The sequence below is a fragment of the Amblyomma maculatum genome, chromosome 8 (assembly GCF_055883805.1).
Source record: "Amblyomma maculatum isolate TAMU_Amacu chromosome 8, ASM5588380v1, whole genome shotgun sequence".
NCBI classification, from domain to species: Eukaryota; Metazoa; Arthropoda; class Arachnida; order Ixodida; family Ixodidae; genus Amblyomma; species Amblyomma maculatum.
The window spans coordinates 107,521,666-107,538,881 of record NC_139351.1 but is presented as its reverse complement, the minus strand read 5'-3'; the positions used below and the strand labels follow the sequence as shown (position 1 = coordinate 107,538,881).

Below are 17,216 nucleotides of genomic sequence, written 5' to 3'. Positions count from 1 at the left end.
GCTGTTTTAGTCGCTGAGGGCAAATATGTTAGATATGTGTTCTCAACAATATGCAAAAACAAGGATGATCCCCCCGAAAAAACTAAAGCCCACCTTACAGTGTACTATTTTAGTCACCGAGGGCAACTATGCTAGATATTTTCTCAACAATATGCACAAAGATGGCCACCTGGAACAAAAGCCCACCTTACAATACGCTGGTCTATAGTCACTGATTGCAACTATGTTAGATTTTTTCTTCGCAACAATATGGACAAACAAGGTTGACCGCCTATAAGAAACAAAAGCCCACCTTACACTGTGCTGTTCTGTAATAGTCACCTAGGGAAACTAGTTATATTATTATTTTTTCAACAATCTCCACAATCAAGGATAACCGCCTATAAGAAAGAAGAGCTTGCAGTGTACTGTTATACTCACGGAGGGCAACTATGTTAGATGTTTGTTCTCAACAATATGCACAAACAAGGAAAGCCGCATAGAAAAACAAAAACAAAAGCCCATATCTTACAGTGTGCTGTTCTAGTCACCGAGGGCATGTTAGATTTTTGTTTTCAACAAAATGTGACAGGCTAGTTGGGTCTCTCGTGGCTGCTCTGAAACCTAATTGGAAAAGAGGACCATATTTTCGAAATATTTGAGGAGGGATGGTCATAGTTTCGGCTATTTACTCCAACTATTTGCAGCGTCGTGCCACCGGCAATGACGTCAAGTGCCACGGCTTTCTGCGTCACATAATTCGTCCTATATAGTTTCGATTTCAACTTCATCGTTTCATAACTGCACATTAACGACAGCGAAGCTTTATATGGATTGCCCTCTTTTTTCATTCCCATTAGAAGCATATCTCTTATCTAATGTCGCCTAGTGCGATTGTAAATGAACTCAAGATACCTGTGCTTCAATTTTCGCTTTTTAGTTCATGATAGGTAGGTATCTGTCAAAACAGCCTGTATGTCATTATAACCCTTTTTACTCGCTACATTAAAGAAACAATACTATTATTAACACTATTGTTACTAAAGTGGCACGCTACCTATATAGGAAATCTGCTGTATTTTCTTGGTGCATCATTTAAGACCGCATGGTCAAGCCGTAACCACAATCTATGTAATGGCTCATGAAGCCTGCCGCCTTACGTGCATAGTAGCTTCATATATCTTTTAAACCCGATGAAAACTCACACTGCGTCTTCAGTGCTCTTCATTTCAAATCAGAATGGTTCTCTCGAGCGATTTACCCCTACACCCCTATAGTCTCTCCATTTTAATAGGTTCTACCTGTGACGGCAAGTGACCTTCAAGTGACCTTCAAAAGAAGATTCTCGATATTCCGTCGATATTCCGTCATGAAGCTGTGGTCAATCGCACTGCAGTTGCCCGATATCTGCGGTAACATACATCTGGGTGCAAGGAAGTTTACCGTGACGCCATGATAGTAGGTAGATGCCGTTTAAATGAGGGCATAGTTTAAACGGTCATTTTTCGCCAAGAGTTTGAGTTGTGCTTGACAATAGAAGCTTTATTACAAGAACAGGCCTGTCAAACCCGTCAACACAGTAGTGCCCGATGCAACTATACGTGCTCTTTTGGAGTTTCTCAGCGGACACCATACGGTGATCCAGTGCCCAACATGCTGCAGCAAGCCCAAAAAAATATTAAAAAAAAAGCACTTAGTCTGCACGACCGCCACTGCTTTCAGTGTGACGCTCAATCTTTATTTTCCCCGCTGAAATCTTTCATGTTTGGTACTGCAAATGATTTCATGCATAAGGTAATGACAGCGGAATAGGCGAGTGCGAGCGGTGGAAGAAATTTGAAGTCACTTTTGCAACGATGAGCAAGACGCCGCAAAGATGATCGCCACGTTCACACAGAGTATCATTGCACTTAATTTCCTAAAGTTACAGGTTTTAAATTTCTTCCTTTATTTACAGGGTGATCGCTTTTGGCGGACAACAGATGGCGCCAGTTGCCGATCTGTAGAAAAGCTCGGCATGCGATTATCATTTTCACCCGATCTGGTTATGCACGCACGAGTTTGCAGAAATTGTACTTACCGTTGGCGAAGTGATCCACGTTGTACTCCCATTGTTCGGCGCCGAACTTGTTGCTTCCCTTGATCACGAATTTGAACACCTTCTCCTCGATTCTGTAGATCACGTCTCCCGATGTCCTCAGCTGGCAAGTAAGGTTTCGCGGTTTCAGGCCCACGGTAGCATTGCAGTACCTCTCTGTGAACGCGTAGTCCAGCCTGCAGAAAAAAAAAAAAAATGAGGCGAATAATAATTCGTTGGTCTTTCTGCACGAATGTAAAAGAAAAAGAAAATAGCTTTCTCAGACTTAAAACGATGGCAATCGCGCACGCCCATATTGGTGACCAAACCCAACTTTCTCGAAGAGTAGATGCTAGCGAGATTGAATCCTAAAGTAGAACAGTTATAGTTTCTGAATAATAATACCTCGCAGTGGCGTGTACCTGTAACCTAAAGCGAAATGTAGAAACATTATTGACAGCCTCAGGCATTCTGATGAGTTTGTTTCAAGCTCGAAAACGTTTACGCGTATTAAATGATTACAGTATACATAATGCCTCAGAAGACAATGTACATCGATTAGTGCCAATCGCAGCAGCGATGTCACCAACTGCAGCAGTTATTTCGTGTTTTTAAGATCGGAATGCGCCTTGCAGCATTCCGTATTTATTTGCACGCATCATGCGCCAACTCCCGTATCTGTCAAGTCTACAGACGTTTGGACGAGGTATGAGAACGGTCGCCCAATGCGGAAATTCAGGCGCTATTGCGTCCTCAGCTCGAAAGCAAGTTTTCTCGTCCAAATAATTTTCGCAACGCATTTTACCAATGATCAAATTGACGGGTTCCACACGCATGCAGGCTGACTGTTGCATGCGTAGGTGGACAAGGCTAACAGAAACTCCATCCTGATACGATGACGGCCTTCAATTATGGTTCGTGAACTTCTGTCAGCGCAAAATCTGTCGCGATGATAATCATTACGTCTTAAAGAAGGACAAGGAAATCATTACCCTACACGAAGAACAACCTCGTATCTTGTCTCTATCCTGTTGTCCGGCAACTCCCATTCGCACGTGAATGTTTCCAAGTCGCCGGAGCAGCTCGGAGAAAGAGGTTTCATGGGAAAGTCTGCAAGTTTAAAAAAGACGACCGGTAAGTGGCGATGGGTTTAGGTTAAGATGGATTTCATGCATTCCTAACTTGGTCACGTTTTATAAGCCGAAATAAAACAGCACTTAAGGCAATTTGAACAAGTGTACGCCTGATTATTTAGTCGCAGTCCTAATATTTTGGGCTATTTTAAGGCAAACGCCTTAATAGGCTCATGACTCGCCAGTGTGTTCGATCACGAGAAGTGCCACACTTCTTCGCGAGATTCCGCGCGATACCGCAATATTGTGACGTCATCGGTCATGACCAGTCGTGACTTCATGACCGGATGTGACGTCAATATGATGGCACATCCGGTCATGACTGAAGACATGACCAGGCGGTTCATGTATATACGAAACTGACCCCGCCGGGTGTCCGATCCAGGCGTCCGTGCGGCGCCGCTCATTTGGCGCTTCCTCGAATGCCGCATACAGCAGCAGACGCTGCCCAGCAGGCATTAGCAGTGTTTCAAAAAAAGGCTTTCGCCTCATCGCACTTTAGTGGTTCAAAAAGCCTCGAAAACATTTTTTTAATGATTAACCGCTGAATAACAGAATAGTCGCGACACCTATGGCCGGTCATGCAAACTTGGAATCGCGTTAACGTATTAAGGTACGCTTGCAAAGAATATGACTCACAGCCAACGCGAAGCGCTGTGGCGTTGTACACCGACTCGCAGCCGTCTCCGGAAACGAGGCAGTAGTAGGTGGCCGTGTCGGCATCTTTCACGTTTGGTCTCCTCCAGGTGACGCTGGTGGCGCTATTGGTGTGGAGCTCCGTCGTAGGAACTGGTCGGTCCCAAGATCGCAGCACTGCCAACTTGAACTTTTCCTTCGGAGGCCATCTGGTGAGCGTGCAGGTCATCTCGAACGTCGACCCATTCTGGAGCGTCACGTCGCGGGAGGCAACTGCGAGAAGGTTCATAGAGAACAGGTTCAGTGATGTAGCGGCATTAGCCAACGTCGAGGGGGAGCTTTAAAGCTTACACACACTTCGGAAGCGACACGACGTGACAGTTATGCAGGGAATGTTTCGCCAAAATTGCCAAACTGCCCCGACATGGTAATACTGAGTAGCTGTTTGCATACACAGTATGCACGGTAGGGGTGGACTAGTCTCAGCAATTCCGTCTTCATAAGGTAGACATTAATGTAATACTTGAGGTAATGTCATGAGACCGTGGGAAAATGCTCGCTCACGTGCAAATTCAGTGAATTGAAATAAGACCGCAAACACTTCTTCATATAATCGAAATATATTTAAAGCATTCGAACGTTTCTCAAACGTATTATATTACAAGACTAGACATTCCGTCACTTACTGTGTGCTTGCACACTCGCAATGAATTGCAGCACTTTCGCACTGAAATTTGGTGTTGAGCACTGTAAATTTCGAAAAGTGAGCAAATTTGTCTAATTTCGATACTTTATCTGGAGCAAACATGCGCTGAATAGCAATAGATTGAACGTTATTTAGACGAATTTTGGCAACTCTTGCATTCGCTGCGTGTTCCTCAAAGAACAAGTTCTTCCTGTTTAAAATTAAAAAAAAAAAAATACTGCTTTCGGCTGCTCTTCGCCTGCCAGCGAGCGGTCTAGTCGTGCCAAAAGCAGTGTAGACGTGAAAAATATGAAATCATGATTGGAAAATAAATAATAAATTATGGAGCCACGAAGATTCACGATTGCACAGGTTGAAGTTCCGTAGTAGCGATAGAGTGCTGCACTATAGCGAGCATTCTGCGTTGCACAGAGAGCATTACGCTAAAATCTTCCCAAACGCTCGCTGAACGTTAGGTTGCAGCATGCTGAAATTCTTTCAAGTTAAATACATTTGCATTGGGTACAATGTGGTTTCGATATGATTTCGCAAACATTTTGTTTGACAAACTTTCGTTCAGGTGGCGTTGTTCAGGCGCAATTTGGCTGTATGCAGAGTAAACACTGCATTAGCAGAGGGCTCAGACACTTTTCTTTTTTTTTTTTTTTGCAAATTATACCCTTCTTTGGAAGGCTGTGCTCGACAGCACACTCGGCAGTGACTCAAGCTGAGCCTGTATATGATAGTCGGAATCGCTGATGAACTTCAGTGGCTAAATAAAGCATGTTGCCGGGCTAGTTGGCCTAACGTCTTTTAAAACTGGGGGAAAAAAAAATCCTGGCGCAAAAAATTCACACACACAAAAGAGAGAGACAAAGGGACAACGGACTGGCTAGCTGTTGTTATTTGCGATTGCATTTTGCTAAGGAGTGCAACCCTTGTGGCAGATAATCATGATGCAATTAAGTCGTGCTAGGCTGCCGCTGTTAACTACTTATCGCTCTCACTCAAGGCTCTCGTGACTGCGGTGAATGCCAGCTGTCCCCTGTCGTGTGCAAGGCATTGAGGCTGCTATGAGTTATTGAATCTTCATCTTCCTCTTGAAAGCTTGTAGTAACAGAGGTGAAGAGTCAACCTTGCACTAAAGGACAAGGTGCTCATAAAGGTCGTTGACCCAGGATGCCAAAGCTGGATTTGAGAGAAGCTGCATCTAAAGCTGAGATAAGAACCTCGCCACCATCTCTGAACAGGTTTGTGCGCGGGCCGATATAAGATGGCATTTTGCTGCGGGATTTCTTCGTGAACATTCAAAAAATAAGTTTTGGCGGGAGAGTTCAAGGGGCATTTCTGCACGTCATTAACTTTTGACAAACCCAAACCTAGCGCCGCTTCCTTAGCTCACTAAGCGACGAATCACCCTGGAAACAGATGTCTAGTAAATCTCGATTCTAACATCACCTTGTTGAACGCAGCCTGAAGGCCCTTCGACGTTCGGAGCGTCATGCTCTGTGGGTGCCTTTCTGGAAGGCGATAGCTGTAACAAACTACTGCAAGAGCTATAATTCTGACCACAGATTCATGCTAAACATCTCCACACCTGAAATGTTATCCAAAACCTCCGCTACATGCTTCGATGTAAACACATTAATTATATTGTTTCATGCCTAACCTTGATGCGGTGACACAGTTTACTTCATTTATTTAAAAACGTCAAAATTCCGCATCAGGTGCTCTGTGCCGATCTATCTGTCATAAGAGCCCTTGCGTTCAGCGTGACAGCTGCTGACAGTACTTGTTTCCGGAGCCGGGGTTGCGCAGATGAAAGGTTAACATTAGACTAGTGCTACGAGCTGGGATTTTTCTTCCAGTTGAAACCTAAAGATAAAACAAAAGGGGCTACAGCAAAGCAGACCATACGCCTGATAAGGGACGAGTATGCAGCTGGATTTTTCGTTCTATTTGGAACCTAATCTTATGAGAAGTTATCTAACAACGCAGACTGAACACTCCGAAAGGAACAACATTCGGCGTTTCAGGCGCTCCTAGAAACTCTAAAGCCAAATATCGCAGCAGTAAACAGTGATGCTTATACTAGAGACATGCGAATGCTGAAGGCCTTTATGACCACGACAGAAAGAACCTCTACAACCCCTCGCCCCCTTAAGGCTCTCGGTCCCCATTCGTACCAGTAAGCTGTGCATTTCTAAATACTCTAGTGGACGTTGCTACAAGCGCAGGTATGGACGCAAAAAATATGTTCTTAAACCTGAAACATCTTGAGGGATATTACAAAAAAAAGAAAAAAAGAAAAGGAGTTTGCTCTCAAGAGGTCTTCATAATTTGCCTGTGATGAATAATTTTTAATTTTAGCAGGTTCACCTTATATTCAAAAGCGTTATAATAAACCGAGTTAGGGCTCTGAAAATCTCAGAGGGTTGTACAGTTGCGACACTGCATGCGGCGCCAAAGCGGGCCCTATTAAGAGCCCGCAGGGTGTCATTGCTTCGACGGTAAGGCCAGGGGTCGAACAAGTCATCTCGTGGAGCAGATGGTCTTTATTCGAGTGGTGCTCCTTAGAATCATTGGACGCCGTCTCCTATGCGAGAGAGGAATTCAAGCCTCCTCTTGCTGCTCGCTGCTCTTTTTTTTTTTGTGTGTGTGTGTGTGTGTGTGTGTGTGTGTGTGTGTGTGTGTGTGTGTGTGTGTGTGTGTGTGTGTGTGTGTGTGTGTGTGTGTGTGTGTGTGTGTGTGTGTGTGTGTGTGTGTGTGTGTGTGTGTGTGTGTGTGTGTGTGTGTGTGTGTGTGTGTGTGTGTGTGTGTGTGTGTGTGTGTGTGTGTGTGTGTGTGTGTGTGTGTGTGTGTGTGTGTGTGTGTGTGTGTGTGTGTGTGTGTGTGTGTGTGTGTGTGTGTGTGTGTGTGTGTGTGTGTGTGTGTGTGTGTGTGTGTGTGTGTGTGTGTGTGTGTGTGTGTGTGTGTGTGTGTGTGTGTGTGTGTGTGTGTGTGTGTGTGTGTGTGTGTGTGTGTGTGTGTGTGTGTGTGTGTGTGTGTAGGTAGCGCTGAACGTATTACGAATGACGTAGAATGATAAAATGATATTGGTGAATATATCACCTTAAAATCAGAAGAAGGGCTGTCCAGTTCACAGTTATGAGGAATACTAATCGCAGATTTTGCTAGATCACATGAAGAATCATCGCACTTGCGTTACAAGGAGCGATAAAATCTTCGAGGGCAAAGAAATCACTGTCAGGTTTTTTTCATAGAAAGCTGTTAGTTCGTATACCCATCAGCGTTAATTCGCTTGATGGTCTCCCTATAAGTGTGTACCTAACGTCTGAAGGATTTTGTTGTACTGGCATTGGGGTTTCTGCCTTAGAGCCTCTGCCTTTGCAGTTGTTTTGAGCTACCTTAGCTTTGCATTTACGTTGTTACCATGATACGTCTTCAATTAATATCTAACGCGTGTGAGTAAAAAGAATGCGCCGTAAAAACGCAAGGCGGCTGGTGAATAACTACGACATGGACGTGCAAAGAACCAGAACAAATAATGCTACGGTTGGAGGCAGCAGCCTAGGCGATAGCACATGCAAGGTACGTCCCCCCAGCGTAATCTCGGCTAACTTATCTCGCACGCCCCTCCCTGCGAGGTTCAAGTCACAAAGAAAACTGAAGTGTATAAGGCTACGTGGTTAGCTGATATCAATCGTGTGAATCAACCCGCCTCGACGCAAAGTTTACCAGAGGTCATTATCGAGAGTGGGTTATTAGTGTACATATGTTGAGCCTTTTCTGGTGGTTGTGTTATCAGCTTAGGAGGCTGCAGAAACCTCCACGCAGCTCACAGCGCGATATCTTTTAATATTTGTTCTGCAAGCGTCAAGTGCCTAAAGGGAGGATTATATACAGGTCCATTCATATCCCTTTATCTGGTTTGTGGTATACTGACACGAATTGCGAAGGCAACGCTTTCCGTGCTACTGCCTTCCTTACAGCATCAATGCGTACCAATGTCGTTTCGTTGCATGCCACTTCTTTAACCAGATCCCTCTATGACAGTTCGAGCGCTGATAATGCGCGCTCAATTAGTGCTGATTTCAGCAGTAAAATATGTCCAAATTTTGAAGCGAAAGCTTCACTACGCTACCTCGGTCTAAGGTTATAGACGTCTTACGTTTGACCTCCAATAAGCACAATACGAGGACGTCATGGTACAGAAAGGCTCGATGATTGATTGGTTCACAGGCCGGGAAAGGCGCAGTATCTGTCACACTTGCTATGCGGACACCTGAACCGCGCCGTAACGGAAGGGATGAAGGTGGGAGTGAAAGTGGAAAGAGAGAAAGGGGAGCCGTAGTGGAGGGCTACGGAGTAATTTCGACCACCTGGGGATCTTTAACGTGCGCTGACATCGCACAGCACACGGACGCCATTTCGTTTCGCCTCCATCGAAACGCAGAAGGATAACAACGCACGTACGCAAGAACACGGCACCCAAAGCGCTTATTCGTGAGCAACAGATACATACAAATAATCGATAGGTCAAACGTTTCGTGAACGTGGAAGGCTCCCACCTAGAACGTCTGTAAGCAAACCACATGGATGAACGGATGGAATGACGTGACAGACGTGTCTTATTTTCTTTCGTACGAGTGATTTGCATCGTTGCCCCCAAAATACGTCACAAACTCGGTTGTCTAGCCATAGTCTCTCACACGTTGCCCAACACGCGAGAGAGCGTCGGTTGTGACAGCAACACCGGTGAGACAGACGCCAGCAATGGCTTCCAGTAGAATGGCAGTTTGGGTACGGTTACTAGATGCTTTGCCGGTGAGAGAAGAAAGCTCCAGGTAGTTTATAAATAAACTACATCTCCGTGTATACGTTCAAAAAGGGGCGTTTATGCAAAAGGTTGTTATTTACCAACAACAGGTCTGTATCTTTAGGATGAGAATACTGAACGCAAGTGCATATTCTCCACGTACTCGCCGGGGGCATTTTCAGCAACGTCCTCTCTTTATGTTTTCGTTATCTATGCTCACATCTTGAGATCAGGGAACACTTGGGCCCCTAAGCTACTTGTTCCGAGCGACATGGACAATGTTTTGACTTTTTTGAGCTGTGGAACTTAGACACGCTTTGTTAATACACATGCATGTCCCAGTCGAAAAACACATAGGAAAATTTTTCGCCTTCGCATATATTTTATGATATAAATTTGATTATGAACCTCAAGTAGCAAAAACTATAATAACAGCAATATTTTGTGTATCTCCAGTGGAAACGTGTCTCAAAACGGAACTACCAGGTAGACAAAAATATAAAACTACAAAAATTCTGTCGTTACGAAAAACAAAATATTTTGGCAAATTAATTATCGGCCTCTGGTTGTGCTTTTCTGCCGGGACGCATTTAAGCTTTATGTGCACGTGTGACTGTACGTTTAACCTTATGTTTCTTCCATGTTAAGCAAAAAAGCTATTTGACTGACTCGCCTATCTTCTATCAACCACTGAAATGCATATGATACGCCTTCGCGAGCACTATAGCCATCGAAATAATAATAATTGGTTCACAGGAAGAGAAAGGCGCAGTATCTGTCACACTTGCTATGTGGACACCTGAACCGCGCCATAAGGGAAGGGATGAAGGGGGGGGGCGTGAAAGTGGAAAGAGAGAAAGGGGAGCCGTAGTGGAGGGCTACGGAGTAATTTCGACCACCTGGTGATCTTTAACGTGCGCTGACATCGCACAGCACACGGACGCCACTTCGTTTCGCCTCCATCGAAACGCAGCCGCCGAGGTCGAGTTCGAACCCGGGAACTCCGGACAGTAGTCGGGCGTCTTACCACTGCACCACCCCGGCGGGGCCCATCGAAACGCAGCGCTCATTTTCGGTTATGGTTGGTTTCAGTGCGGACAGACTTCAGCCTCTTTGTAAATCTGCAGAGGTAGAATGCGTCGAAGGGGTCTGCGTAGAAGGGGTTGTCTTATTACTATTCAGACCCACCGAAATGCAGTGCTCATTTTCGGTTATTACGAAGGGTCTGAATACTAATAAGACAACCCCTTCTACGCAGACCCCTTCGACGCATTCTACTTCTGCAGATTTACAAATAGGCTGAAGTCTGTCCGCACTGAAACCAACCAGACCAACACATTGATTGATTGATTGATTGATTGATTGATTGATTGATTGATTGATTGATTGATTGATTGATTGATAGGAAGAGAAAGGCGCAGTAACTGTCTCACTTGTTTTCTTTGGACACCTCAACCGCGCCGTAAGAGAATGGATGAAGGTGGGAGTGAAAGTGGAAAGAGAGAAAGAGGAGTCGTAGTGGAGGGCTACGGAGTAATTTCGACCACCTGGGGATCTTTAACGTGCGCTGGCGTCGCACAGCACACGGACGCCTCTTCTCTCTTCGCCATCGAAACGCAGCCGCCGAGGTCGAGTTCCAACGGGCAGAAGAGAAAATAGAGAAGAAAGAAAAAGAAAAGGGAGAGAAAGACGCGCGCCGCAACAAAAGCCGTCGTCCACCACCGAAGCAGTGGCGGGTGCAACGACGGCCTACAACAGATAAAATTCGGTGGCAGGCTAGCCCCTGCCGCAAGCGGCGGTGACCTCCCTGTCCCAGCAACCCTCCCAGGGCCACGATCAGCCACCCTACCGATACTGTGACTTGAGCCAGCGACCTTGAGTTTAGAAGCAGAGTACCTCACTCTTAAGTTTATGAGAGCCTGACACTTCATCTGGAGCTGCGTGGCTGTCCTATGGTACAGATACTCACGACTATACACTTTAATGGTCCCCAGGGAAGAAAAAAAAACACTTCAGTCTCCTGGACTGCTGCTTCTCTGAGAGTATTGTACACCTGCCCGCAGTGTCCCTGCTCAGTGAAGCATAAACACTTGAGAATCATGCCAGAAGACGCTACTGAGAGTTTCGTGAGCGCTTCCGTAAGGCAGTGAACACTGCATTATCTCTCCCGCAATGCTCTCCATCTGGAGGACATCGAAACGAGGCTGCTTCGTGTCGACTTATCACTCACGAGTGGGGCGTCATTCGGAACAGCGATTTCCTGCCTGAGAATAGAGGGGGCCGCTTATCTTCAGTGCACACGTGGTGAGCGCAACCGCCTAAATCTACTGTCCAGAGATCCGAGCGCACGGACGTCATAATCGCTCATGAGTACCTGCCGGCGCTCAGACCGTCGCCGTTTCATTTAATCGAGCAAAGTGGCGACCCACTCTCAGTACGTAAACGCATGACAGGATTCGTGAGGCGGTGGTATGTTGCGGAGCCGTCGTATCTCTGTCGAGATAAGGGGAATGCTGAGTGCGCGTATGAGTCCGGACGCAGTAGTGGTTGAGCTCGGAGAAGGTTAGTGGGTCAATGGGCATGCTGCGATAAATTCTGAGGCTTCGCGCAATCGCCTTTGATAAAAGCTAGCCCATCATGGTGCTAGATGCGATTCGAAGCCTGGCGGTGTTCGCAGGCACGAAATTGGTTTATGAGGAAACCTTTCACAAGGTTCGGAAAAAGAATCTAGGGTACCATGTATATAGGGTATCCTAGCTCCAGTCTAAACAAAGCTTAAAAAAAAAGAAGACTGTAACCCCTATACAACTCCTATATAACTCCTATAACCCTAGTTAAGCATACTAAAATTACTGAATGGTGTGTAAATGATACCTCGGAGCAAAATTACACCTAACTCACTCTAAAAACGACCCATAGCTTCTGAATAGACACTTTGTTGCTGAAGCCAGTAATTTAAAAAGTTAGCTCATATAATATAATATATATATATATATATATATATATATATATATATATATATATATATATATATATATATATATATATATATATATATATATATATAATACAAAGCAGATCAGTTGGCTTTCAAAATTTTTAAACTGATTTCACTGATCTGGCACAGAGCCTCTTTCAAAACGTTTAGCTTGGACATCTGTAAAAATCTCTTGCGATGCCTTTATATTGTTGCCTATTGCAATGCTCTTGCAAGAAATTAAGACACGTGACTTGAAGCTCGAGGTTTCAGTCTGCTCTCCTGATATTTGCTGTTTATATTCACTCAAGCACACGCGAATGGTTCCCAAACACATAAACAAGGAACTCCGAAGTGTAAGTCATAACTTGGTTTGGTTCATGGTTTATGGCGTTTAACGTCCCAAAGTGATTCCGGCTATGAGAGATGCCATAGTGGAGGGCTGCGGAGTAATTTTGACCACCCGGGGTTGTTTAACGTGCACTGGCATCGCAAAGCACATGGGCGTCTTGCTTTTCGCCTCCATCGAAAAGCGGCCGCCGCGGCCGGGATTCTATCCCACATCACAGCAAGCTCACAACTGCATGTCACAACTGCCTTTTTCCAATACAGATATCCGCTGTGCTTTCAAAGTTTTGTAAAAAAATGTTTGCATTAAAATCCTATGCAACTTCACTTGCGATCAACTCGAGCATTTCTTCGTAGCGGAACTGAAATATGAAGTATGCAAACAGCCGTTCCACGCTGAATAACGAAGATTTAGAGGGACTTCTCGGGAGGCTTATTTTTAAACTGATGCACCACTTGTTTGTGCGAAGCGTTTCCGCTAAAAATCTCGCTGTTTCGAACATGTCTACGAGAATGTGCATGGGAGCTATAGAGCTGCGATTGCTGCAAAGATGTTGCGATATGCCCAGTGAAGTTGCAAAGCGTCAACAGCATCTACACAGAGACCAGAAGCCGCCATATGCTACCAGGGAAAGTAGGAGTTCTGAGTCTGCAGCTGCCATTTACATCTCCAGATGCGTGCCATTTGCAAGAAGTTCGTAGCCTGAGCTCCATTTCCTCTGCTATAGGAGCCCGGCTCAAATATTACGACCTCCCACCTTCATCCCTTCCCTTACGGTGCGGTTCAGGTGTCCGCATAGCAAGTGTGGCAGATACTGCTCCTTTCTTTTCCTGTGAACCAATTATTATTGTTCGTCATCTCTGTTCACATGAGTCTCCTTTTTTACGTTTGATCATATTTAGGTTACTGTGTTCTACGTTCTACCAGAGCAGCATCAGCATGGAGGGAGCAAACTCGACCAGCTCGAAGAATGGATTTTTATCAGAAGCATCTCTGTATAAGCCCTTCTTCACATCGTCCCAGAGTGCAGTTATGCTTCTATATTGTTATTCTTGCTGAGTTGTAGCTTGTTCAATAGTAGCTGAATGGCACCGTCTCTTTTCTGCGGTAGAAGCACCGACGACTCATTAACTAAGCAAAGTGCGTTCAATTTGCATTTGGAACTTCCACCACCCAGCTTCGAATCTTAGGGTCTTCTATCCACTTTTTCCTAAACATCTTCACGTATTTCACAAGCTCTATTCCATCGGATTTCATGCCCAGCAACAGCAAACTCGACGATTGCATTAAAAATAATGCCACATAAATTAATTCCAAGAGTATTGATCATGTTCCGACGTTCGCCACATCCCAGTGACATCCTGCCATCACAGCAATTTTTCTTTCAGAAATGGGTGCAGTGTTCAAGAACAGAGTGTTCATAACATAATTAAACAAAAACTGCAGAACCACCAAAACCTGCCAGAAAAAAACAAAAACAAAAAACGAACAGGACCTAAAACCGCTAGAAATCCCACTTCTCGCAATGCAACCTTTTTGTCATGGTAAAACTGGGACTCGCTGTGACCACCGTTCAAAAATATTCACCTTCATCAGCGGCCCAGGATCAAAACTGTCAAGAACAGCAAATCGCCCCTCGCCACTAACACAGGGAAAATATGCGCAAATGTAGTCTTGTTTCAAAACCGTTCAAGCCATATATTTTCCCTGTTTGCTTGCATAGTTATGCACTCGCGACACGCCTGAAGTGAATGCTCGACCTTTCGTTCTTATTTACTGGCGCCTTATCTGATTTTCGCGGTTTCATTCAGTATGCACGGCTCAGCCTGCGAATCGCTGGAAGTTGAGCGAAGATTTTTCTTATCACTACTCCAGGCGCTCCTCGAGCCTCGAAAGTGTTAAACTGCCCGAACACGCATTCAAAAGCGATCCCTGTGGCCTGGAGGCTTCTAACTAGCGGTGCGCATGCTCGTCTCCTTACGACCGCAGGTGATGCAGCAGAAGTAGGACGAGGAGGAAACATAGTAAACAAAAGTAGTTGCTCGAGCTAATAGGTGGGTCCTTATTGCAGGACTCCACTGGCTTGTGTTGCCTTGCGGGCCTGTTGAGTTCCACCAGGTTATCACTGGCCAGCAGCGCCTCCTACCACTCAAATGAAGTTTTAAGTCTTTAGATTATTCAGTCTGGCTCCATGCCCTTACGTAATGTGGAAAAATGCGATTCAAGCCTGGCACCGTGAGGTAGTGTCGGCGTGTTATGTTAGGTGAATAAGAAGCAGCGCATGGAAGTTTTTGAAGTTGTTCTTCTGTATCTGCCAGCAGGAGACGGCGTTTGGATTATTGTTTAATCTCCTATAAAATGGAATTAAGAAGGCCGTAAGCCACAACATACTTTGTAGCGAGGAAAGGAAACGTACAGCTAGTGCGCATTATCAGTGACAATCGACATTTGCCACACCCTAAGTGAAGAGATAGGAAGCGTGCAGAGTGGGTTACAGAAATAACTCAGGTTACCGACATTCTAGTGGAAATTAAGAAGAAATGAGCATGGGCAGGACATGTAGTGCGAAGAGAGGATAACCGATGGTCGCTTAGGGTAACAAACTGGATTCCAAGGAAAGGAAAGCGTAGCAGGGGGCGGCAGAAAGTTAGGTGGGCGGATGAGATTAAGAAGTTCGCAGGGGTCAAGTGGATGCAGCTAGCACAGAACCGGGTTAAGTGGAGAAATATGGGAGAAGCCTTCGCCCTGCAGTGGGTATAATCAGGCAGATGATGATGACGATGATGATGATGCTGATGATGAAGTGTTGAATCAGTGGCAAAAGGAAAATACGAAGACTAGCTATGGTGGAGGGCTTCGGATTAACTTAACCAGTCAGGGTTCCATAAGATATAGAGATAGCTTTATTAAGAACGATGTCAGAACCTTCCCTGGAGAGCTTCTATGTCCCAAACCCCATGAACTCTCCTCCAGCCTGGGCTCCTGTGGCCACGAGGATGTTCTCCCGGGAGGTTAGGGTGGGTGAGTGAATGTGTGGGACGCTGATTGGATGTGGACATCCGCAGATGGCGTGGTGAGAGGACTGGCTCCGCATGTGGTGCAATGTTAAAGTCCACTGCCACTGAACAGGGCGGCTGCTCGTGACTCCCTGGGGCTGGAACCTAGCGGCCTTCGCAAGTTGCGGCTTCGGCTTCTTGCCGCCAGGTTCTCTGTTGTTAAAGTTCAAGCTGCCGTGCACTCGCCCGCTTCGGTGATAGACGACGGCTCCCTCTTTCAGTCTTAATCCTCGCATTTCTTTTTAATCTCTTCTGTCCATATTAGACCGATATCGTGGATCAGCAAGAACCGCGAAGCAGGTCAGTGCATTTTCTTGCCTATCTTTATCCCTTTTAAACAACAACACCTACTCTGTTGACGAGATGCCGGTGATGCTGCCCCGCACTACACTGCATCCCATCACGCGTTTCATCCTGCTGCCTAGCGGCGCGTCGAAAACAGGCATTGACTAGGGGGCAAACTTAAAATAGCACTCTATCGAAAATGTTAAAAATTATTTCATAAACACATATCACTGACACCACCCGAGTAGAACAGCCTCAAATGGGGTAATGTGCAGCCAGGGAGCCAAAGCCGCTCACTCATTAATCACTCGCGCTCTTTGAAGAAATATGATACTCAGAAACGTTTAAATAATCTACGGAGCGTTTTATAAGCTGCCGCTACACGCTTTTTTGCGACTGAGGTTATGCGCGACCATTGCCGTTTGTTTTGTCTCAATTCCCGCATCTATAGGACAGCTTCCGGGAGCCTTTGCGTCGTTCACTTCTCTTCGCAATTGGGCATGCCTCCCAAAGCGGCAGAGAAACGTTATCGAGGCCTTCAGAAACACTTAGACCTGGTGTCACAAAGCGGTGACGACGTTGGCATCGGGATTTAATTTTCGCAATCGCTTGAGCAAGAAAAGATAACTCACTTACGACACTGCCCTCAAAAACTTTCGAGCGCCACGCAAAGGGGCGAGAGATACACCCTTTTTAATTCAACGAAATAACGCGGGTTCGGATATCATTTTGGCAATCGAAGCATTTGTCTACGCGTTCGCACAAAAAGCCGGTTTGTCTTAAGCGAGTGCACAAAGACGGCGAAAAATCCGATGGCGTCGCCGCTCGATTGGCGTGGTCTAATAATACGGGTGTAAAATGATACATAAATAAATATAAGTTTCTTTCCTGGGGGAAAATTGCACAAGGCTCGCGTACGCATACGAACCAAGGTCATGTGAATATAGTCGTTTGCGTGAGTCATTCCTACCCGAACTTGGGGTGCATGGTCGATAGTTCTCCTATACATGCCAATCGTGAGAGTGAAAAAAAAAAGGAGCCTTCCGAAAACGCTGCGTTAATGTCGCCCTTCTTCTATTTCGTTAAACTAAATATTCGTTATGTTATATGTATACACGTGTTCTTATGAAGTTGTGTTGTTGTGGCTGCATGAAAAAGGAAACGAAAATGCACGGGCCTGCTATTGGCTCTGTAGCTGAGCCACCTCCGCTGCCTGATTG

At 45.5% G+C, this 17,216-nt stretch overlaps 1 protein-coding gene across 2 annotated transcripts in view; it reads right to left on the bottom strand.

Annotated features, from left to right (window-relative positions):
- The window catches only part of LOC146182140 (uncharacterized), a 69,097-nt gene that overhangs the window by 17,178 nt on the left and 34,703 nt on the right, over window positions 1-17,216 (bottom strand). For both annotated transcript variants that reach the window (XM_084577150.1, XM_084577149.1), the window contains exons 2-4: window positions 3,829-4,098; window positions 3,049-3,166; window positions 2,060-2,253 (exon numbers count right to left, since the gene is read on the bottom strand). In XM_084577150.1, coding sequence (XP_084433276.1) covers window positions 2,060-2,253; window positions 3,049-3,166; window positions 3,829-4,054 — 538 coding nt within the window. In that variant the 5' untranslated portion in view covers window positions 4,055-4,098. The remainder of the gene's footprint in view (window positions 1-2,059; window positions 2,254-3,048; window positions 3,167-3,828; window positions 4,099-17,216) is intronic.